Source organism: Leucoraja erinacea, chromosome 5 (genome assembly GCF_028641065.1).
Source record: "Leucoraja erinacea ecotype New England chromosome 5, Leri_hhj_1, whole genome shotgun sequence".
NCBI classification, from domain to species: domain Eukaryota; kingdom Metazoa; phylum Chordata; class Chondrichthyes; order Rajiformes; family Rajidae; genus Leucoraja; species Leucoraja erinaceus.
Genome location: NC_073381.1, coordinates 78,695,104 through 78,718,789, shown reverse-complemented (window position 1 = coordinate 78,718,789; position 23,686 = coordinate 78,695,104). Strand labels below are relative to the sequence as shown.

The 23,686-nt window shown below is 41.1% G+C and overlaps 1 protein-coding gene across 1 annotated transcript in view; it reads right to left on the bottom strand.

Annotated features, from left to right (window-relative positions):
- Positions 1-9,317: 9,317 nt before the first annotated feature.
- cnr1 (cannabinoid receptor 1) overlaps positions 9,318-23,686 on the bottom strand; it is a 38,849-nt gene continuing 24,480 nt past the window's right edge. Inside the window, exon 3 of the mRNA XM_055636041.1 lies at positions 9,318-16,744. Within this exon, the coding sequence (XP_055492016.1) occupies positions 15,296-16,714 (1,419 nt within the window). The 5' untranslated portion in view covers positions 16,715-16,744 and the 3' untranslated portion in view covers positions 9,318-15,295. The remainder of the gene's footprint in view (positions 16,745-23,686) is intronic.

The following is a 23,686-nucleotide window of genomic DNA, read 5'->3' as shown; positions in this document are numbered from 1 at the left end:
CATTTATTGTTATATATGGAGAACACCAAAAACATCAGAGGCTATGAGATGGCACTACTAATCAGCCACAAGCAACCCCACAAAAAAGTGTCGGTTCAAACTATTTCCAGATGGCTGAAACAGGTTTTAACAACAGCTGGAGTGGATACTAACATATTCAAATCTCATTCCACCAGGGCTGCAGCTACATCGGCAGTTATGGAGTTGGACGTACCGATGGACCAAATCCTGGAGACAGCAGGATGGTCAAGGGAAAAAACGTTCGATAACTTCCATAAGTTAACCACTACCATAAATCAGTGGTTAAACCTGGAACTTTTGCAGAATTAATTTTAAGTTCTGTAATATGATTTCACCCCATGAAATAGGGGCTATAATTTGTTGTTAATAACTTTATCATGGATTTCAATGTCGGATTCATGTTTAAACATGTTAACACAATTCCTCCCTTAGTCAATTACGGCAGATGTGATGCATGGACTCGTTTCCACGGCATGAAATTACAGAGTTTTGAAATCTTCACGTAGTCACTCACGTGACTCCGAAGTAAAATAGTAAGATTAAACGAGAACTTACCAGTTCGAAGTTTGATCGTTATTTTATGAGGAGTAACGTTGAGGGATTACGTTCCCTCCGCTCCCACCCTTGATCATAAAGTTCAACTGGTGTCCTCTTCTCTAATCTTACTATGTTCAGTCATTACTGTTATCTGTGATTTCACACCGCTGCTTTGAAGAATGACATGCATGCGTCCTGGCGGGTTCTTCACGTAATCCCTCAACGTTACTCTTCATAAAATAACGATCAAACTTCGAACTGGTAAGTTCTCGTTTAATCTTACTATTTGCTTTCTTCACTACCAGCTGTACCTGCACGCTTACTTTCATTGTAAGGTGTTGTTTATGTGCAAAGGGAGCAGAGACGATTTAAGAGGATGTTGCCAGGACTTGAGGGTCTGAGCTATAGGGAGAGGTTGGGCATAGGACTTTACTCCTTGTAGTGCAGGAGGGTGCGGGCTGCTCGTGTAGAGGTGTATAAGATCACGAGGGGAAAATATAGGGTGAATGCACAGAGTTTTTAATGCAGAATAGGGGAATCAAGAACCAGGGGACAGGTTTATGGTTTAATAGGAACCTGAGGGCAGCAGAGTGGCACAGCAGTAGAGCTGCTGCCTCACAGCACCAGAGGCCCGGGTTCCATCCTGACCACAGCTTCTATCTGTGTGCCATTTGTACGTTATTCCTATGTCCACCTGTGTTTTCTCTAGTTTCCCCTCACATTCCAAAGATGTGCAGGTTTGTAGGTTAATGAGTTTCTGTAAATTGCCCCTAGAGTGTAGAATAGAACTAATATATAGATGATCATTGGTTACTGTGGACTTGCTGGGCCTGTTTTCACGCTGCATCTCTAAACTAAAACTAAAAAAACATTTTTTTTGTATATTGAATGAGCTGCCAGAGGAGGTAGTCAAGGCAGGTACTACAAAACCTTTAAAATGCATTTGGACAGGTGTATGGATAGGGGAGGTCTAGAGGGATACGGGCCAAACACGAGCTGATGGGACTTGTATAGATGAGGCATCATGGTCAGCATGAGCAAGTTGTGCCGATGGGCGTGTTTCCATGTTCTATACCTCTATGTTCATGGCCTAAAGAGAGTCATCATTCCTTTTACTGTGAAAGCACTTTCATTTGTACTTGCACCCTGCGATGAATCCTTCTTAAAAACTGAATGCAATGTGCACTTTACTATCTCTTGGAGCAAAAGTTGCAATAATATCACAATGTCACTGTTTCAACATGCTGAGCCGTAGCCTGATCCAGCGCACTGTTCATGAGTTTCAAACAGGACTTGAAGAAATGCTCACCATGAGATCTATGCTACACTGCAGGAGAGGGGAAGGGATATCAGAAGCAGACTCGTGGATCAATTTTATGCACCTTCACTATCTGGCTGGTAAATAGCACAGGTTCAGAGATAGCAGACATCAAACTACAGTCAGTTTCAGTTCAGAACAAATACTGGAGACACTAGAAATTGCAGATGCTGGTTTACAAAAAAAGGCACAAAGTGCTGGAGTAACTCAGCCGATGAGGCAGCATCTCCAGAGAACATGATTAGGTGAGACGGGGTCCTTCTTCAGACTGATCCAGGGCTTGGACCCAAACCATCACCTATCAGAGGTGCTACCCGACCTGCTGAGTTACTCCAGCACTTTGCGTCTTTTTCTGAACAGATACTTGCTGTGTGCCTGTTTGCAGTCCTCTGGGATTTTTCAGACCAACCCTTCTTTAGAGAAACAGCACGGAAACAGGCCCTTCTGCTCACCAAGTCTGCACCGACCACCGATCACACATACACTAACACTACCCTACACACTAGGGACAATTTTCAATTTTACAGAAGACAATTAACCCACAAACCTGTACATCGTTGGAGTTTGAGAGGAAACCAGAGCACCTGGAGAAAACCCATGCAGTCTCAGGGAGAATGTACAAACTCCGTACGGACAGCACCCATAGCCAGATCGAACCTGGGTCTCTGGCGCTGTAAGGCAACAACTCTACCCCTGCACCGCTGTGCCACCCTGATTCATTCAAATGACCTTTTGGGTCGGGACACTACTTCAAACTGAAGAAGGATCGGTCTACAGAAGGGTCCTGTCCCAAACATAGAAACATAGAAATTAGGTGCAGGAGTAGGCCATTCGGCCCTTCGAGCCTGCACCGCCATTCAATATGATCATGGCTGATCATCCAACTCAGTATCCCGTACCTGCCTTCTCTCCATACCCCCTGATCCCCTTAGCCACAAGGGCCACATCTAACTCCCTCTTAAATCTGGCCAATGAACTGGCCTCAACTACCCTCTGTGGCAGAGAGTTCCAGAGATTCATCACTCTCTGTGTGAAAAAAGCCTTATCTATGCATGTTCTCCAGCGATGCTGCCTGACCTGCTCAGCTACGCCAGCACTTTGTGTCCTTGTTTTGTAAACCAGCACCTGCAGTACCTTACTTCTACATGGAATATGGAGATTGGGCAGAAATTTGTTCAATTAAAAAATAGCCATGGCCTTGTGGAGTGATGGAACAGGCTTATGGATCAAGGAGGCTTTACACCTGCTTCTGTTCATAATGTTCTAATTTCTTTTGTGCAGACAATGTTCAGCAAGGAAAGTCTGGTGATAAGGGTTACACAACCTTTACAGAGCCTCCTGGGATTACCACTGATTGACTGTGGAAGGAAATCGAATGAATTCTGTCACCGTCTTGTGTTTCTCATCATACTTTCCCTTCTGCGTATTACCAGGATAAAGGTCATCTCTAGTTTATGAATGCCTGACTTATGTACATACTAATGAGCATTTGGGAGACTGGCGGGGTGGATTTGCTGGCTATTGAAGGGTTGCAAGTAACTGTTCTTGACACCAACTGGAGCTTTGTCATATCGATCGTCGGAAGAACATATTCTTGTTAACACCGTGAAGTCCATTTTTGCAAATCTTATCCAGAGACACACTGTCCAAGCCAGCAGAAGTGTCCTTGTAAAAATCATCAAATAACACTAAAAACCTCGTCTGCAGTTAAAATCTTTTAAAGTAATATTATTTGCCTGAGAAACACTCAAGCTAAATTTGTAATATCAACTTTATTATTAAGAACGGCAAAACCGGATTTGAAACGCTTCACCTGATCCATCATTATGCATGGAAACTGTTTACATGCTCTTCCCAGAGAAGGATCTGCTATCATCTGATATAATAGCTCCACTCTTTTAAATCTCTTTTGTACTTATAAATCTATCACTATTTCCAAATATTCTAGTGATCCCCTTTTGCTCCACCTGTTGTACTTGAATTTGACTTGATTGTATTTTTAAATGGTATTATCTCATCTGATTGAATGGCATGCACAACAAAGTTTTTCACTGTGCATCGATACACTGGACAATAATGAACTTAAACCTGAATCTAGATTGTCCATTCCTGTGGGACAACTCACCTGTGCTGGCATCTTCTGCCGTGTGGGACGTTGATTCATTGCACTGACCTCCCCTCCCCCTCCCCCCGGTATACTGACCTCCCCTCTCCCCCTGTCACACCTCTCCTCTCCTCACCTCAACACTGACATTGCCTCTCCCCCTATCACATCGATCGCCCCCTTGCGTCCTGTTGCACCGATCTCCCCCCTTCCCCTGTGGGGACACATCTCTGCTGATGTTGCGAGAAGACTCTGTCCACTTCCAAAACTGAAGTATCTAAAGGGGGAACAACTTGTAAACAGGTACAAGCTGTCTGGCAGATTTTGCAGTAAATTGGTCAATCTTGAATAGTACATAGAGCCATTCTCTGGTAATCGGTCCTTGCTTAAAAATGTATTTTTATAACAAGCCTGTTGAACTAAAATATCCTGTAGCTCCTTATTTAGTTAACTTTTATAATCCAATACAGTATTGATAAGAATAAGGGGTAGTCCATTTAGGACAGAGATGGAATTCTCTGCCACAGAAGGCAGTGGAGGCCAATTCACTGGATGTTTTCAAGAGACAGTTACAGGTAGATATTGCTCTTAGGGCTAACAAAATCAAGGGATATGGGGAGAAAGCAGGAACGAGGAACTGATTTTGGATGATCAGCCATGAACCTATTGAATGGCAGTGCTGGCTCAAAAGGCTGAATGGCCTATTCCTGCACCTATTTTCTATGTTTCTACGATATTAGGTGTTACTCTGAAATTACATTTATTATCAGGAAGTCCATGGAATAATCCACCTCAGCCCTTCTGAAAAGAAACTCCACCTGCAATAGTATTGATATATTAAGGGAATGTATTCTTCTGCTGTAAAATGTGAAATTAAATAAAAGTCAATGTTGATTTAATTCATATAATTCCACGCAATCACGTTGATATTGTGTCAGGCTTTGAACTAAGAATCCGTCTGACCATCTCCGTCATCATCACATGATGCTGATTAGTGGGAAAATAACCAAGTGACTCTTGCCCAGGATTTCCAAGTTATAAATAATGGAGACGTGTAGAATTTATTTTCATGATATATCATACTTTGAACTGGTGATCAATTTGACGATTCTTTTGATCTTTATCTTCATTAATTGTGGGATCTCAATACCGTGGTGCATTACAGTTTTGCTGGTTTTTACAGACTTTTAAGGGAAAAAAGCTGGTTTATTTTATTTCATTAGATGCCTGCTAATTTAAATCCTCACATATCCACATAAAATATTAAATTTTCAGACTGTCTTTCCTGTCAACATCTGTTGAAGCAGGGCCACACGTAACAGAAACAAGTAAATGTACTTGTTTTCAATTTCAAGGTAATTTTCACACAAGTGAAATTATGTACTTTACCAATTGGTTTTGTTGGTGCTTTGTTCTCAAGCTGGAAAGGGCGCAGAGAAGATTCATGAGGATGTTGCCAGGACTCGAGAGCCTGAGCTACAGTGAGATGTTGAGCAGGCTACAGTATTCCTTGGCGTGCAGGAGGATAAGGGGTGATCTTGCAGAGAAGTACAAAATCATGAGAGAAATAGTTTGGGTAGATGCACAGTCTTGCCCAGAGTGGGGGAATCGAGAACCAGAGGACACAGGTTTAAGGTGAGGGGGGAATGATTTAATAGGAACCCGAAGGGTAACTTTCTTCACTTAAAGAGTGGTGGGTGTGTGGAGTGAGCTGCCGGAGGAGGTAGTTGAGGCAGGTACTATCGCAGCGTTTAATAAACATTTAGACAGGTACATGGATAAGACAGGTTTTGATGGATTTGGGCCAAACGCAGGCAGGAGGGACTAGTGTAGATGGGACATGTTGGCTGGTGTGACCAAGGTGGGCCAAAAGGCCTGTTTTCATGCTGTGTTTACTCTCTGTGACTCTTTGGTGGGTACCCAGATACATTTGCCAGATGTAACATCACACTATTCATAACGTCAAACACATCTTTATTTTACAGGATGCCAAAAGACTATTACATTGAATGTTAGGCATTAATGAAAAAAAAAAAATCACAAATAGCAATTGGCTTTGTCCTACAAAACCAGGAGTTTATCTGATTTATACAGTTAACATGCAAAATTCATCAGTCTTAAAGTGCAGATACAATTACACTCTGGCACATAGGGCGTGACCAGAGATTGACAGTAGATTTCATAAATAAATAATATTGCTTCCCACTGGAATAACACAAGGAAAAGGACTCTTAAAAACCAGGAAGCAAGAATTACATTCTATCTGCTAAAAAACTGCGTATCTCAGATAACAAGGTGCACAAACCTAATACATCTATCCATCACAGTTTGTCATTTTAAGAATAACATGTCACACTTTACATTTGCTGAATTAATTAATCAATTAATTAATTGATTAAAAGGCAGTCCCGTTTGCTTTTTCTTTCTCTGCTTTTAATGTCAAGTATGTTTAAAACAAAATGCATGTGATATTATTTGTTACAAAAATGTCGGTTGACCTTTCTTGATCTGCATTTGTGATTTATCGTTGTACTTCGACAAACCTGAAAAAGAGGCCGTTGATGTTTTATTTTTAAATGTTCTATCATCCCAATAATCCCGCATTATATTTTGTTACCAGGCACAGTAAAGTGCCAGATATCAGCTAAGTGACTTTATTTTGTCAAGTGTAACAATTGTTGTCAATAAGGAAACCTAATACTCATACTGATTGCATCCATTGGCAGTAGATAGTATACCCTCGGGGAGGTACAACACAGGGTTATTTGCGTTTAGAAAAGTGAGGACTAATTAAGGATAGTCAGCATGGCTTTGTTCATGGGAGATCTTCTCACAATTTGATTGGGATTTTTGAGGAGGTGAGCACAAGGATTGACGGAGGCGGGTGTGGTGGATATTGTCAGTGTGGACATTAGCAAGGGCATTTGCCAAATTCCCACAAGGTCGACTGGTCAAGAAGGTTAGGATACATGGGATCCAGGGAGAGATAGCAAAAATTGGATACGGAATTGGCGGTGGTGGGAGGCAGAGGGTGTTAGTGGAATGGTTGCTTTTAAAGATTGAACACCTCTGACCAGTGACTTGCTGCAGGGATTGGCGCTGGGTCCTTTGGTGTTCATCACATATATTAATGATTTGGAAAGGAATGTGGATGGCATGATTATACGTTTGTAGATAACACCAAGATTTTGTCTGCAGTGGACAGTGGAGAAGATTGTCTGAGGTAACAATGGGATTTAGATCAACTGGGAAAGTGGGCAAAGGAATGGTTGATGGAACTTAATTCAGGCAGGCATGAGGTGCTGCATTTTGGGAAGCTAACCCAGGCCATGGCGTGTACAGTGAATGGCAAAGCCCTGGGGAGCTTTATTTGAAGAGTGAGACCTTGGTGTACAAGTACGTGGTTCTCTGAAAATGATGAACACATAGACAGAGTGGTGAAGAAGTTGTGTGTTATGTTATGCCTGCCTTAATCAGGCACACATTTGTTTGGCCACACTTGGGAGTATTGAGTCACCATGTTTTATGAAGGATATGATTAAGGTAGATTGGACACAAAAAAGATTTACATGAATGTTTCCTGGACTGGATGGGATTGTGTTACAAGGAGACATTGGACCGGCTGAGATTATATTCCCTCCAGTGAAGGAGGCAGATGGGGTGACTTTATTAGAGGTTTATTAAATTCTGAGGGCCTATTCACAGTTTTATCTTCCCGTTAGGGAGTCTAAAACTAGAACCCATAAATTTAAGTGGGAGGGAAAAGATTTAAAGGGGATCTGAGAGTAGAAGTAAGGAACTGCAGATGCTGGTTGACACAAAAGGACACAAAAGTGCTGGAGTTACTCAGTGGGTCAGGCAGCAACTCTGGAGAACATGTATAGGTGACGTTTCGGGTTGGAGCCCTTCTTCAGACTGGATCCCAACATGACCTGCGACAAAGAGTCCCAAAGTGTCACCTATCCATATACTCTAAAGATGCTGCCTGATCTGCTGTGTTACTCCAGCACTTTGTGTCAATTTTATGGAGTCATACAGCACAAAAACAGTCCCTTTGGCCCAACTTGTCCATGCCAACCAAGATGCCCATCTATGCGTCAAATTTGCTCACATTTGACTTGTATCCCTCAACGTTATCTATCCATGTACCTGTCCAAATGTCATTTACATGTTGTTATTGTACTTGCCTCAACCATTTCTTCTAGCAGCCAGAGAAGGTGTGCACGCAGGTACAATTACAACACCTAAAATACATTTGTGCAGATACGTGAATAGGACCTGTACAGGGATGCAGGCAAATGGGATCCAAGGTCAGGACCATTTGGATGAAAGGACCTAATCCCATGCTATATAACTGTGAATCTATGAAGCTATGAATTTTTGTGACCCTTGAGCCCTTATCTCTAAAGAGTAAATCCAAATGCATCAATATCAATTTTCTACCAATTTCCCATCGCAGCTTTTCATGTGCCCTCAGTCTTGAGAGATTGTAAAATGTTTAAAAGCATTAAGAGTAAATCATGCCATGGACTCATATATAATACGGACTCATTAAATACTACTCAAGCACATTTTCCTTCAGACTTTTATAGGTAACAGATTGTTGCATCTTTCAAAGCTGGCTGTGGCTTTGGATTCGACAAATATGGAATCCGTCATGTCACGCAGCTGCCGACTGCCAACATTTATCGAGTACAATTTAGTTAAGATGTTCAGAGAGATGTTGTCACTTCAATAACATCCATGAATCAAATTGTGGCTGCACTGTGATCTCTCACTTTCCCCACTACTCTCTGCTCTTGTTCCGAACAAACTGTGTAAATCTGGAACTCATCCTGATCCTGAGATAACCGTTGCCTTTAGTACAACCGAGTTTGAAGAAACACAATTTCCACTCTCTAATCTGAAGTACAGAGTCAACACATTCCACTAATCACAGCTAAACATTTTTACAATAACAGATGGGATAAGGGCATCTTGTACTTTTTGTTTTAAACCCATCTTTATATTGTTCATTTCAGCAAAGGAAATGTAAATTACACAATTCGTAGCTGACAAGGCAGCCTTCATAATGCAATGACTCCTTTATTACATTGAATTTGCACACTGATCAATGATAACACACAATTTCTAGTACATAACATTTGTTAGCAACAAATGCTGCTCTATTTTACATTTTAAATGTTGGTGAAGCTAACTCCCAAGATACCTTTGAAGGAACGGTAGAAATGTTTACCGGGTGCTTCTTGCCATTAGGAGTTGGTGTAAAGAGGAAAGCCGCTGAGAACGTGGGGGGGGGGGGAGGGGTGGGGGGGGGGGGGGGAGAACAATGGGGGGGGGGGAGAACAAAGAGGGAACAATTGGAACTACGCTGAACGCTTTGTATCATTGTCAGCACCCTATACACGGCGACTCTTTGCATACCCTGTGTATGGTAAGTAAAACAAAGAATTTCACTGTGACATATCACATGTGCTAATAAAGAATCAATCAATTAACATGAATGATAATAATGATGATCAACAGATTCTCATCCTAACGGAATATTTCTCCATTACGGGATCCAATTTCCAATTCAGAGATCCAAAAGCTCTTGTTCTTATTTTCTAATCCAGTAATTTAAATCTCCAGTCCAGTCATCTCCATTCTCCAATCCAGCCATGTCAAATGATAACAAATACATTAAAACTAACCAACTTTAATCTAATTGGCACACTTGCCATTCCCTTAGAGTTTTATTTTTAGACTTTAGAGATACAGTGCGGGAACAGGCCCTTTGGCACACGAGTCCACGCCGACCAGCCATCACCCCTCTAGTCCATTAGCACTATGCTATGGACTAGAGACAATTTACAGAAGCCAATTAACCTACAGATCGGCCAGTGTGGAAGGAAATCGGAGGACGCGGAGCTAAGCCTTGCAGTCACAGGGAGAATGCACAAGATCTGTAGACCGGATCGAACCCAGGTCTCTGGCGCTGTAGCTTCCCAGCTTTCTCCTAGTTTATTTCATTGGATCGCTGAAATGTCAGGTAGAATTCTCAGACTAAGAGCTGGGAAATGGGAGGAAGACAGCTCAGCCTCACCGCACACCCTGGGAAGTCCATCAGTGCAACATAGGTATCCTGGGACTGGCACTTACCCAGAAACAGGAAGGCTGCACTTCAATCTGTGCTTAGGAGTCCCTAGCCTCTGCTCAGTGAAGTGTGTAAAAGTTGGCAGATGTCGGCTTTTAAATGTAAGTTATGCGGAAAACAAAAACGGTGGGACTTCATAAGATTTCAGTGACTCAGCCAGAAGCAATGACTGAAACAAAACATTCTAATCTGAGCCTGTTCTACTTATAATGTTGCTGAGGTCAACAACCACCTTGCTTTAAATGTGTGCTCCCAATACAATTGGGGTGTCAGACAGTCTTTACCACTGATAAGCCAATGTTTCAAAATATTCAAGGATTAAACCAAATTCTCAAAATCAGATCACTCTTTGAAAAGCAAAAAAAATGTGCAGATACTGGAAATCTAAGATAACAAAAAATGCTGGAAATACTCAGCCAACACATGTTGAGACATCTTATGCAGAGTTAATATTTGAGAATTGGACTATGATTGATCAGGACTTTGCTGGTTTTACCTTGCCCTAAACGTTGTTCCTTTATCATATATCTATACAATGTAAATTGCTCGATTGTAATCATGTTTTGACTTTCTGCTGGTCAGCACGTAACAAGAGTTTTTCACAGTACCTCGGTACACGTAACAATAAACTAAACTGAACTGAGAACAATGGAATATCCTCAGGTATTGCTTGACTTGCTGAGTATTTCGATCATTTGCAGTTTTTATTTTAGCTCAGCCTTCAGAAGCCTTTAATAGAAGAAGATCTACTTTGTCAGCAAGATAAAAATCGTTATAAAAGGTAATAGAATTATCTCCACTCTTCATATCTAATGGATACAAGGTGCACGGGACGAAACTGCATTTATTGTATATTGTGCAATGCTTCCCCTCGAAAGGAAATGTAAAACTTGATACCATCAATCTAACACAGCCATCAATATAATAACCAGGGAATTCAGTAGAATCCTCCATATCAGTAGATAGTCTTTCCGCTGATTGGAGAGCACACAATAAAAAAAACATTTCACTGTAACTCGGTACATGTGAAAATAAATTCAACTAACCAGGAAATGGAGAGAATGGGGAACTTGTTATCCAAGAAAATGGTTGAGACAAATAGCATAAAAGTGTTTGTTTTTTCAGAGAGTACATGACTATATATTGTATTGTATATACACTAGTATATGCAATAGTATATACAATAATATATCTAAAAGAGACTATTAGATAGGCACATAGATATGCAGGGAATGGAGGGATGTGGATCAAATGCAGACAGAGGAGATTAACTTGGCATCATGTCCGGCATAGTCATTGTGGGCTAAGGGGCCTGTTCATGTTCTGCACTGCTCCAAGTTCCAACAAATGGACCTAATCCTAAAACTCGTGGATACGAACCTCATCATCTCAGCAAGCCTGGCCTCACCCTATCACAGATATTCCCATTGTTCTATCCATCCCTCCCCCATGCATTCTGCACCTTAAAATTGGCTTTATCTTTTTCTAAACCCTCCAAGGTCTACCAAAGTGTCTTCAGTCTGAAATGTTTAATCTGCTTCTCTTCCTATAGATGCTTCCTGACCTGCTAGTGCTTCCACATTTTCTGCTTTTACTTCAGATTTCCAGTATCTGCAGTTTTTCATTTTTATTTTATGATTTGAATAGGGCTACTGTCTTTTCCTTGTCATATGCTTCCAAGGACAGTCCGAGTTAGTATATATGCTTTTCAAAGCAAAACCTGAAAAAGTTTCTTTAGCTTCTGCTTTCCATGACAGCAAAAAATGTGATGACAAGAACACAATGGGCTTTCTAGTATTGGCTATGATTGTGGTTATATGAAGGGCAACAGCAAAATATGTTCTTGAAACATTCCTTCTACCAGGACTTTGAAGCTTGTGAATTACTGTATGGTTTCATCTCCTTAGCTGTTTTTCGTTAAGAACTATGTACATTCTGTTCTGTTAAACAACATTCTGATTATGCCTCAAGTTATGATCCCACTTAACTAAGTAGCATTCTTTAATTTCAGATTTCTATTGTATTTATTGCATAAGCCTGCTGCATATTTGGATTTACAAGCACACTTGCTACTAATGTGAACATGTCACAGTTGTGTGCTTTCCACTGTCTTCCTCAGCTGAGAATTGCAGACCACTTTCCATATTCAGACAATCTGGGCTTTATGTTTAGATCTACTGCGAAGGTTCATAAGAGATAGGAGCAGAATTAGGCCATTCGGCCCATCAATGCCGCTACTCCGCTATTCAGTCATGGCTGATCTATCTCTCCCTACTAACCCCATTCTCCTGCCTTCTCCCCATAACCCGTGATACCTGTACTAATCAATCAAGGTGTTGCTGCAGTTGTTTTAAAATGCCTTCTATTTCACATCTGTGCCCGAAGTAGACTTCCTTCTTCAATTAACACAATACAATAGTAAACGATAATAAATTTAGTTCATAATTATAACGAATTATAATTTCATAATGCAATGCCTTTCCTAGAGCTCTATCCATTCTATGACACCATTACCTAAATGCATTGGCCATTGCATTTGATTTGGAGAGGTGTGCATCCATAAAAGTAACTGATTTTACAGATAATGTTAATTTTGATTTATGAACTGGTTCCTCTTAAGTAATCAATACATTCCCAAACAATCTTCAACGCTCAAATTAACCACTCAGATATGTACACTCATGTTTTGTCAGCTAATAGATTGCAACTAACATTGTCATGCCAATATAAGCACATATAAACTCTGAATGTTGTGCAAAACCTTTGTCACATGACACTATGTTAGAGTCGTAGTCATATAGCATGGAAACAGGCCCTTCAGCCCAACTTGCCCATGCTGACAAATATGCTCTCTCTACACGTCCCACCTGCCTGCTTTTGGCCCATGATCCCTCTAAACTTCAAATGTGGCCTCACCAACGCCTTATACAACTGTAACATAACATCCCAACTTCCATATTCAACACTCTGATGATTGATGAAGGCCAATGCACCAAAAGCCTTCTTGACCACCCTATCTACCTGTGAGGTTATTTTCAAGGAACTGTGTACCTGCCTTCCTAGATCCCTCTGCTCTGCAACACTCCCCAAGGCAGTGACATTCACTGGGAAGTTGCAGCCCTTGTTTGACTTCCCAAAATGCTACATCTCACTTAAATCTGCATTAAAACCATGATCCACTTCTCAGCCCACTTGCCCAACTGATCAAGATCCCGCTGTGATTTTTGATAACCATCTTTACTATCTGCGATACAACCCACTTTAGTGTCATCTGCAAAGTTGTGTTTAAATATGCAGTTCTGAGATAACTTTACAATATGGTTCAATTAAATCAATTTCACATGTTCTTTATACACCAATTTTGTGGCAGTAAGCTATTGACATGAGAAATGATTTCTTAGGATTCAATCATAAATATTCCATGTGAATAAATAACTTCTTCAAAGAAAGTCCCCATATCACTTAAAACAAGTCACACAGCAACATAATTTCTTGAGTACAAACATTATTTCTCCAACTACGTTGAGTGACTTTTCCTTGGAATTCAGGATATGGTGTCAGTAAAACTGATTGACATCGAAATGATTGTGTAGTATTAACATACCTACTGACAAACAAGTGCATAACATAACTCAGATAATATAAATGCTTGAGTTAAGCTGGTTGGCAGACAAGCCTCACAAAGTAATGAACATCTTTCATCTGCTCTTGGGTCAGACAGTAGTCACCAGGGTTTTCCACTCCCCCTTTCATTCCATCATACATTAAATGATGGAATAATTTCTAAAGCTCTATAATAAATTTAAAAAAAGAAACAAGTTTACCTGTGCTGCATTCATTAGGATCAAGGGTGGAGTCTAGAAAGAAGTCATTTCTTTAGCACATGCTTTCTGCTTATATCAAGCCATACTGGCAGCATCTGTACAATACTATTTCAAACAAGCAGATTACAGTGACTTTAAAAGATAGAGTTGTGGCTGGCAATTAAACTCCCGGAACTCAAAAGCACCTGACTAATTACGGCAAACAATGAGTGAATTTAGAAAGGAAGGTGCCATTTAACTATCAGTAACACATTTTGGTAAGTACCGGTACTATTAAAATATTAAGTGAATGCACATTTACTTATATTTAATTTCCTCCTTATTAGTTTTGTCTGATTGATACCATACTTCATGTATTATTCTGAATTCAGATTACAAAATTAAACACATGGGATAACTGCATGGCATTCGTGCCATGACTCCAATGGCATTAATAATATTAGATAACCACAATTATTCACTTTAATTTTGTGAGTTCCTTCATCCAATATTTAAAAGGTCGGAGCAAGCAATTGGAATTATATCAATATTATATTTGTTAAGCTATCATTTTATATACATGCAATGAACAGTGTTGCATATGAAAATGAATTGATCAGGTCAATATCTGCCACATGACCAAGAAAGAAGAGACAAAATCAACTTAGTTTCTGGGATATAATTGATACATAATTTCATTTTTAATAGACACTGAGCTGTAATTTGAAATATTAATATCAGAGGGGGTACGTCTCTGAAGACATCAATGTTAGACCAATTTACCAAAGTGGCTTGTTATGATCAGTAAGTACAATATTGTTGGGGAGTGTCCTCATATGTTGCTTTGTTCTGATCAGTTGCAATTGAGAAATGAAGCTAAACGCTACCTCAGACTCTGGCCTGAGTAGCAGTATCATAAATGTGAAAAAAATAAATCCATGAAATGCAAATTGGTTTGGATTCTCTGGAAGGAAGATCTGGGAAGTACCTGTATTATTGTTGTACATGTGACAGATATTAATTTGCTTGAAATTCTTAAAAGGACTTCTTGGTTTCCAGATAACTTAGTTGTGTCCTAAACGACAGGAGTATAATGAGATTTACTATATCCCCACATATATTACTGTTTTTAGTATTACAGTGTGAACCATTTTTTTCAAATCAACAGCTTGGCTCCCATTTGATGTGGGAGAGCCGGGTGGGTGGAAACAATTACTAAATTGGTTTTTGCTGCAGATTCCAAGTTAACACGAGTGTTGTTATGGCAAATTGTCGGAAATACAGCCGGAGGCTTTTTTTTTTTAAGGGATCTTTAGAGAAATGTGGCTTGATCTTCTCTGAATTATTGTCGACATTAATCCTTCAGATCTCTATGCTCACACAGCCTCGGCTGATGTCTCCGTCGAGACCGAGATGGCCACTTGAGCTACTTTCACAGTGCTTTTGATGCAGTTCCTCGCTGCTGTTTGCATGCTGCCAGGATAGCTCGTCTTCTGTTGGCAGTCTGACTCCAGGCTGTTTTCTAATGGCTGGGCCGAGGCTCCCTTACAGGAGCAGAACATGCTGCGGAAAGCGTGCCGCAGGTCTTTGCTCCTCAGAGCGTAGATGATAGGATTGACTGTGGAGTTGAGCAAGCACAGCATACTGCAGAAGGCAAATATCGTCTTGACCAGCTTGTTCATTTTCCCAAAGACATCGTACACCATGATGGCCAGGAGAGGACCCCAGCAGATGATGAGAACGACAAGAATGAGTACGAGCGTCTTGGCCAGCCGGATGTCCATGCGGGTTTGATCGAGTCGAACAGTTTGCACCTTGGTGCCCTCGGGCCCCTGGATAATAATGCTCTTCTGTGTGCCGCGCTGAATCATGCGCACTGCATGAGCGTGGGCCTTCCACAGTATGTAGACGTAGGCATAGATGATAAAAATCAACAAGATGCTAGTAACACCTATCCAGAACATCAGGTAATTCTCATCGATGTGCGGGAAGATGTCGGAGCAGACAGTGTTCAGTTTTTTGCAGTTCCACCCCAAGAGAGGGAGGACGGCGATGATAACAGATATGGTCCACATAACCGTGAAGGCGACAACTGCTTTTGGCCGCGTGACAATCCTCTTGTAGGCGAGGGGCTTGTGAATGGAGATGTAGCGATCGATGGCGGTCAGGAAGAGGCTGCCCACTGAAGCCGTGAATGAGGCCGTTACGCCGCCCAGTTTGAACAGGAAGACACTCGGGCTGTCTTTTGTTTTAAATACGTGGAAATCGACAAAACTATACACAAAAATCACGCTGCCCAGAAGATCAGCAACTGCCAGGCTGCCGATAAAGTGATAAGATGGTTTATATCTGAGGCTGCGCGATCGGATAATGACCAATAGAATCAGCACATTCTCAAGTACTGTGAAAGTCCCCAATGTCAATGCCAACACTGCAATTGCCATCTGTTGACTTGGGGTCAGGATCATAAAGCATTCCATGTCCATGAAGTTTTCTCCACACTTTATCGTCGATTCATCATTCATAATTGATTGGTTGTACAGGAAACTACTGGCATTCATTGAATCGTGGAGGTTAGCGTTGGACATCAGTTCCTCCCCTGAGGTCATTTTCTCCAGGTAGGCATTGCCTTTTCCAAGGGAGGAGTGCAGATTCTGAGTCACGTAACCAAGTTTCGTCATGTTGAGGCCCAGATTACTGTCGTCGTACTGTACCTCATTGGACCCAATATAAAGAAGGTCGGTAGTGATTGTCCGGAAAGTTGTGTCTGAAAGGGCTTCCAAGAGAGATTTCATGATGAGCTTTCAGTGTGAGCTATGGAATAGCTAGGATGAAAAGAAACAGAAATTATTAAACATGCTTAATATATATATATAAAACATACTTGCACAAACCTGTATACAATTGAAAGAACATAGAGTCATACCGTGTGGAAACAGGCCCTTCTGCCTAACATGCCCATACCGACCAATATGTCCATCTACACTAGTCCCGCCTGTTTGGCCCATATCCTTCTAGACCCATCCTATCCATGTACCTGTCCACATTTTTCTTTAACGTGCGATACTACATGCAATATTAACTCCAGAACTGTTAAATGTGAACATATTCTCCCAGCCTGCAGTTTGGTGTACAATAGCATTACTCTCCCCAGCCCAAATGCAGATGTTTTGGTCATTCCCAGGTTATTCGCTATCTCCACTCATGCATTCTCATGGAGAAATAATCAATATGCAGGAATTTTCAGTATGCTTGCTGAAGAAATCATCTTACTTTCATCTTATTTGCTGTAGTTTGTAGGGGCTCTTTTTTTTAATAAACTTTATAGAATGTCACTTTTAATGTGCTGCTTAAAGTAAAATCCGCTGGTTGCATTAATGGCCTTTTGCTCTGAGTTGTGTCTTAAATTGCACCCCAAACTGATTATTCCAGACACTGTGCTCCACTATCCATAGATAATGTACATCATTATCACAAGCAGGGGTAAGGCATTTGGCCCTGAGAGCCTGCTCTGCAATTCATCAAGATCATGCCTGGCTTTCTACCTCGGCTCCATTTTCCAGAATTATTCTTCAAAGTATTACAACATATTTAGAGTACGGAAGCATTTCGACAAAAGGCCTGATCTAAAAGATCCTCATTCTATTCTGCTCCAGCCAAATCCATTAAAATATGGTTTTAATCCTTCTGTTTTGCATTTGCCTTTCCCATAAACTTTCTAAACTATTTTCTTCAATTATTTTCACTTTTTCTAGATTAAAAAAAGTTTCTCCTGAATTCCCTTCTTGATTTATTACTGGCTACGTTATGCTTAAGTATGAGAGGAATAGACGTACAGAGTCTCTTGCCCAGTGTAGGGGAAGCGAGAACCAGAGGTTAGAATAGGAATTTAATTAAAGATTTAATAGGAACCTGAGGGGTAGGTTTTTCACACAAAGGTTGGTGGGTGTATGAAATAAGCTGCTGGAGGAGATAGTTGAGGCTGGTAGCATCACAATGTTTGAGAAATATTTGGACAGGTACATGGATAGGACAGGTCTAGAAGGATATGAGCCAAATGCAGGCAGATGGGATTAGTGCAGAAGAGAGATGTTGATCGGTGTGAGAAAGTTGGGCTGAAGGGCTTGTTTCCACTCTGTATGACCCTATGACTAAATAATTACTGAAAAATTCTTGCCTTACTTGCAACAGTAAACATTTCTGCAACCCCCTTTGGAAGCTATAGAGAATCATAAAACTGTTATAGGTCATCCCTGAGCGTTGAAGAAATTAAACAATTTGTCTGCTTTAGGCGGGGTGGAAAGTAGAAGCAATGAAAGATGACGCAACAAAACAGGAACTCGGTGGGTCGGGCAGCATCTGTGGAGGGAATGGACAAATGGAGTTTCAGGTCAGGACCCTTCTTCAGAACAAAAGAAAATAGTTAGTGATATTTGAGGATTTGAGGAAGAACAGGGAAGATATCAATATGCTACCTCCCAGGAAAGGGACTTGGCCGGTGATATAGTTGATCAGGATGAAGGAGTCTATAGATGCAAAATCATGGAGTATCTCAGCAGGACAAGCAGCACCTCTGGAGTGAAGGAATACTTCTTAAGAAGGATCTCGGCCTGAAGCGTCATCCATTCCTTCTCTCCAGTGATGCTGCCTGTCACGCTGTCCTGCTTGACCAGCATTTGGTGCCTATCTTTGGCTTAAACCAGCATCTGCAGTTCCTTCCTACACATGACACATTGGTTGGTCCTCCCATTTGGTATTGTAAATGAAGACATGAACGAGCAGATGAAACGATACAATATGATACGATAGAACTTTAGATCAGAAAGAGATCAGAACTGGTGGCTTATTTGAAAATGGAAGAGCTCAGCTAATTTTGAACCTGATATGAATATAAATGGGGGAATTTTGTTAAAAGTGGAAGTTTTTTCTGTTTTGACTTTTAATATCAAATGTCATAGATTTATAGTAGTTTCAACTAAGCCAATGACATAGAAAACTGTCTTTATAATGCATAAGCAATATGGCTTGGTGCTCTAGGATAGACTAGTTGAATATTCAGTATATTTTTAACTACACTCCAGGTACCAAAAGAAAAACATGACATTTATTATGTTTTCTTTTTATTTACAAAAAATATTTCAAAGCTTGCAATCTGATCAAGCATAATAAGCATGATAACATTTTTCATCATGTTGACATTGAGTGAAAATTTATGCCCATAGAATGAATACTGATCTTGAGCAGAATGTTTGTGCGGCAAATAAATTAATATGATGTCTTGAATAACGTGAGGCTTTTGGAGGCAGAGAGACTGCAGATGCTGGAATGTTGAACACAATCAAAATGTTGGAGCAACTCAGCGGGCCAGGCAGCATCTGTGGAGGGAATAGACGGGTTGCATTTTGGGTTGGAACCCCTCTTCTGTAGGGGGAAATCAGCCCAGTATCCTGGCAATATTAATTCCTCCCACTCAAGACAGAAGATTGACACAAAATGCTGGAGTAACTCAGTGGGTCAGGCAGCATCTCTGGAGAAAATAAATAGGTGACGTTTCTGGTCGAGACCCTTCTTCAGAGTCAGGGGAGATGGAAACTAGAGGTATTCTAGAGGTAACACGAGGAAACCAAAAGATTATCTGTTATCACTATGCTGTTTATGGAGCCTTGCTATGCACAAACCAACTGCGGCATTGTGTAAGAAGAAACTGCAGATGCTGGTTTATACCAGAGATAGACACAAAATGCCGGAGTTCAGCAGTTCAGGCAGCATCTCTGGCGAAAAGGAATAGGTGGCGCTTCGGGTCGGAACCGAACCATCTTGGGTCTGAAGAAGGGTTCCAACCCAAAACGTCACTTCTCTAGAGATGCTGCCTGACCAGCCGAGTTACTCCAGCTTTTTGTGTCCAACTGTGGTATTTCTTGTTTGATATGGAGAGTACTTATTATTAATGATATTGGTATTTGTTTATCATTGTCATGTGTACCAAGATACAGTAATAAGCTGTAAATATTTGCAATCCAGTCCAATCCTGCTATGTATAAGTATGGTCAAACTATTAAACAAGTTAAAAAAGAAAAATGCAAGAGTGCGGAAAATAATGTTACAGTGTGTTAGCATTAGAGTTTGACCTAAATTTAATAACGATGCCGCAACAAACAAAAATCTTTTACCCTTTTCTTTGTGGACGTGGAATTCACAGGAAAGCAAAAATGAAGCAAATTTCCAGTAAGAGTTTGGTCTCCACTTGTGCCTTTATGTTACTTGAAGATGCTGAGCATCAAAGTTATCATCAAGGCTCACATCTTAAAGAACAGGTCAAGCAGTCAATGATTATAGGAGTTAACTTTCAAGCAAAGATATTCAGAAATTTGTTTGCACTAATTCAAAGCACTTTTGTGCATGTTTCTAGATATGTCCTCATTAGTCCGTGGGATTTTCATTCTCCCTCACAGCTTCTTTCTGGAATAAGACTCCGCAAATTAGCACTAACTTGCAAATTTGAGGGACGGCACAGTGGCACAATAGTTAGCATTGTTATCACAAAGCTCCAGTCACCCAGGCTTGGTACTGGTCTTTGGCTGCTTGGAGTTTGTATGCTCCTCGAGTGCCCATGTTGGTTTCCCCTCGGTGCACTGATGATTACGAAGGATTTCAGTGCTGGAGTCTTGGAATACGTACAAATCGATGAATTGCTAAACCAGCAACAGGAGAACAAAGAACATTGATAACTGCAGAATCAAGCAGTGAATTGTTTCCACTTCTTGTGATATTTATTGTTGCACAATCTTCATCTTGCACACAGGCAGTTCAGGTGCCAGTTGGGCAAAACTTAGTACCTACCCAATACGTTCTCTGAACCATACACTTACATGAGCTTACACCTGCACTATTGTTTAGAGAACTACAAGGTTTAATGGACAGACGGACATTGGTTTAGGTTAGCAACACAACAGTCAGGTTCAGGAATAGCTACTTCCCCACAGCCATCAGGCTATTAAACCTGGCTCGGACAAAACTTTGATTATTAATAACCAATTATCTGTTATTTGCACTTTATTCTTTCATTTATTCATGTGTGTATATATTTATATTATAGTATATGGACACATTGATCTGTTTTGTAGTAAATGCCTACTATGTTCTGTGTGCTGAAGCAAAGCAAGAATTTCATTGTCCTATCAGGGACACATGACAATAAACTCACTTGAACTTGAACTTGAGTTATGCTGAACATAATGACAATGCAAATCCATGTCACAATGCTGCAAAATACAACGATTTTCAGGGTGATTAGCATGGCACAGACTAATTCACCCTGAGATCAGCCAAGTTAACACAGTGAATCAATGAGGGCGGCACAGTGGCGCAGCGGTAGAGTTGCTGCCATACAGCACCAGAGCCCCAGGTATGATCCTGACTACGGGTGCTGTCCGTACGGAGTTTGCATGTTCTCCCCATAACCTGCGTGTGTTTTCTCCGGGCGCTCCGGTTTCCTCTCACACTACAAAGACGTTTAGGTTTGTAGGTTATTTGACCGGTAAAATTGTAAATTGTCCCTAGTGTGTGAAGGATAGTGTTAGTGTGTGGGGATCGCAGGTTGGCATGGATTTGGTGGACCAAAGGGCCTGTTTCCGTGCTGTATCTCTGGACTAAACAAAACTAAGAATGTAAAAACGAAGAACTGCAGATGCTGGTTTACTAAAAAAGACAAAAAGTGCTGGAGTAACTCATTGGGTTGGGCAGCATCCCTGGAGAACATGGATGGGTGATCTTCTTGATTTCCATGAAGGTCCCCGACCCAAAACATCACCTATCCATGCTGAGTTACTCCGGCACTTTGTGTCTTTCATTGAGAATGTAATTCTGTTTAACATCAGGTGTTTCAAAATGAAAACTGGTTGCATCATGGTCTGGTATGACAATTGCAACGCACAGGAATGCAAGAGGCTGCGGTGAGTGGTGGCATCAGCCCCGTCCATAATGGGCACAACCCTCCTCTCCATCCAAAGATGTTGGCATCAAGGATCCCCACCATCCAGGCCATGCCTTCTACTTCTACCACCAGAAGAAAGTAAAGAAGAATGGTTCAGGAATAGTTAAGGGGCCTGTCCCACTTGGGTGACCTAATTGGCGAGTTTAGAAGAGTTTGAAAAAATGTCATGTTGAAGACCTCCTTCGACTATGTAGAAACTTCCTTCGACCTCCTTCGACTGTGTTGAAGACTAGCTACGGCTAGCTACGACTAACTTCGGGAAAATTGGACACCGAATAGTGGAGAGTGAAGACGATCTCCTTCGATCTCCTTCGACCTCCCTTCAACTATGATGAAGACTATCTACGACTTCTTCGACCTCGATTACCTACGACTAACATGTCGACCTACTATGACTAAACCTACGAGTAAAAAAAATATTGATTTTTTCCATGGCGACCTTCTTTTAAAACGCCGTGACCGAGCTGAGGCCTCGAATAAGCAGAGAACACTCTCGAGCATGAAGGAGAGTTACAAAGACCTCCTACGAACTTGTGGTGACTATGCTGTGAGTATGAGTTGAGGGCAAACTCGCCAGAACTTGCGGATTAGGTCGCCCAAGTGGGACAGGCCCTCTACTTTCTTACAACTATCAGGTTTTTGCAACAACCTATATATAACCCTGATCCTACATTGACAACAGACCACTATGGTCCACCTTCTGCACGACCATGGACTTTTTCATTCCTAATTATGTTTTTGCACTTGTTGTTTGCAATCTTCTTTCTTTTAGAAATATTATGTGGAATTTACGTATAATTTGCTTTTGTATGTTTCTCTGAGTATGGTGTATTATGCTGCAGCAAGCAAGATTTTCATTGTGCATGAGCTATAGGGAGAGGTTGAGTAGGCTGGATCTCTATTCCTTGGAGCACAGGAGGATGAGGGATGACAAAATCATGAGAGGAATAAATCGGGTAGATGCACAGAATCTCTTGCCCAGAGTAGGAGAAGCGAGGACCAGAGGACATAGCTTCAAGGTGAAGAGGAAAAGATTTTATAGGAATCTGAGGGATAACCTTTTCACACAAAGGGTGGTGGGTGTATAGAACAAACTGCCAGAGCAGGTAGTTGAGGCCGGGACTATCCCAACATTTAAGAAACAGTTAGACAGGTGCATGGATAGGCAGGTTTGGAGGGATATGGATCAAACGCAGGCAGGTGGGACTAATGTAGCTGGTACATGTTGGTGGGTGTGGGCAAGTTGGGCCGAAGGGCCTGTTTCCACACTGTATCACTCTATGACTCTATCACTATCACTATCACTCTATGACTGTCACTCTATGACTATGACTTGTACTTGTACTTACGATGATAAACTCAACTTGACTTGAATTGAAGGCAGAAACCAAAAAGCTGGAGTAACTCAGTGGGTCAGGCAGCATCTCTGGGGAGAGGAATAGGTGACGTTTTGGGTCAAGACCCTTCTTCAATTGAAATCCACTTGTATCTAAGTGACCGACTATCAACGGTGTCAAATCAGGGCTGAGGTAAAGGCAATTTTGTGTGACTCAATCTCATTGCATAATGAATCTTCACCACCCATCAGCATTGGCTGAATTTAAACTAGGTCTTAAAAATCAGAAGGTAATAACTAGAGCCAGGACGTTTAGGCACTAAAAAACTCTGAAATAGGCAAAAAGGCATAATAAAATTATTTAAAGGCATTTATTGTCAAAAAAGGCATAAAAAGGCATGTATTTCCACCACCAAAATATGGTTACAAAAATTATAA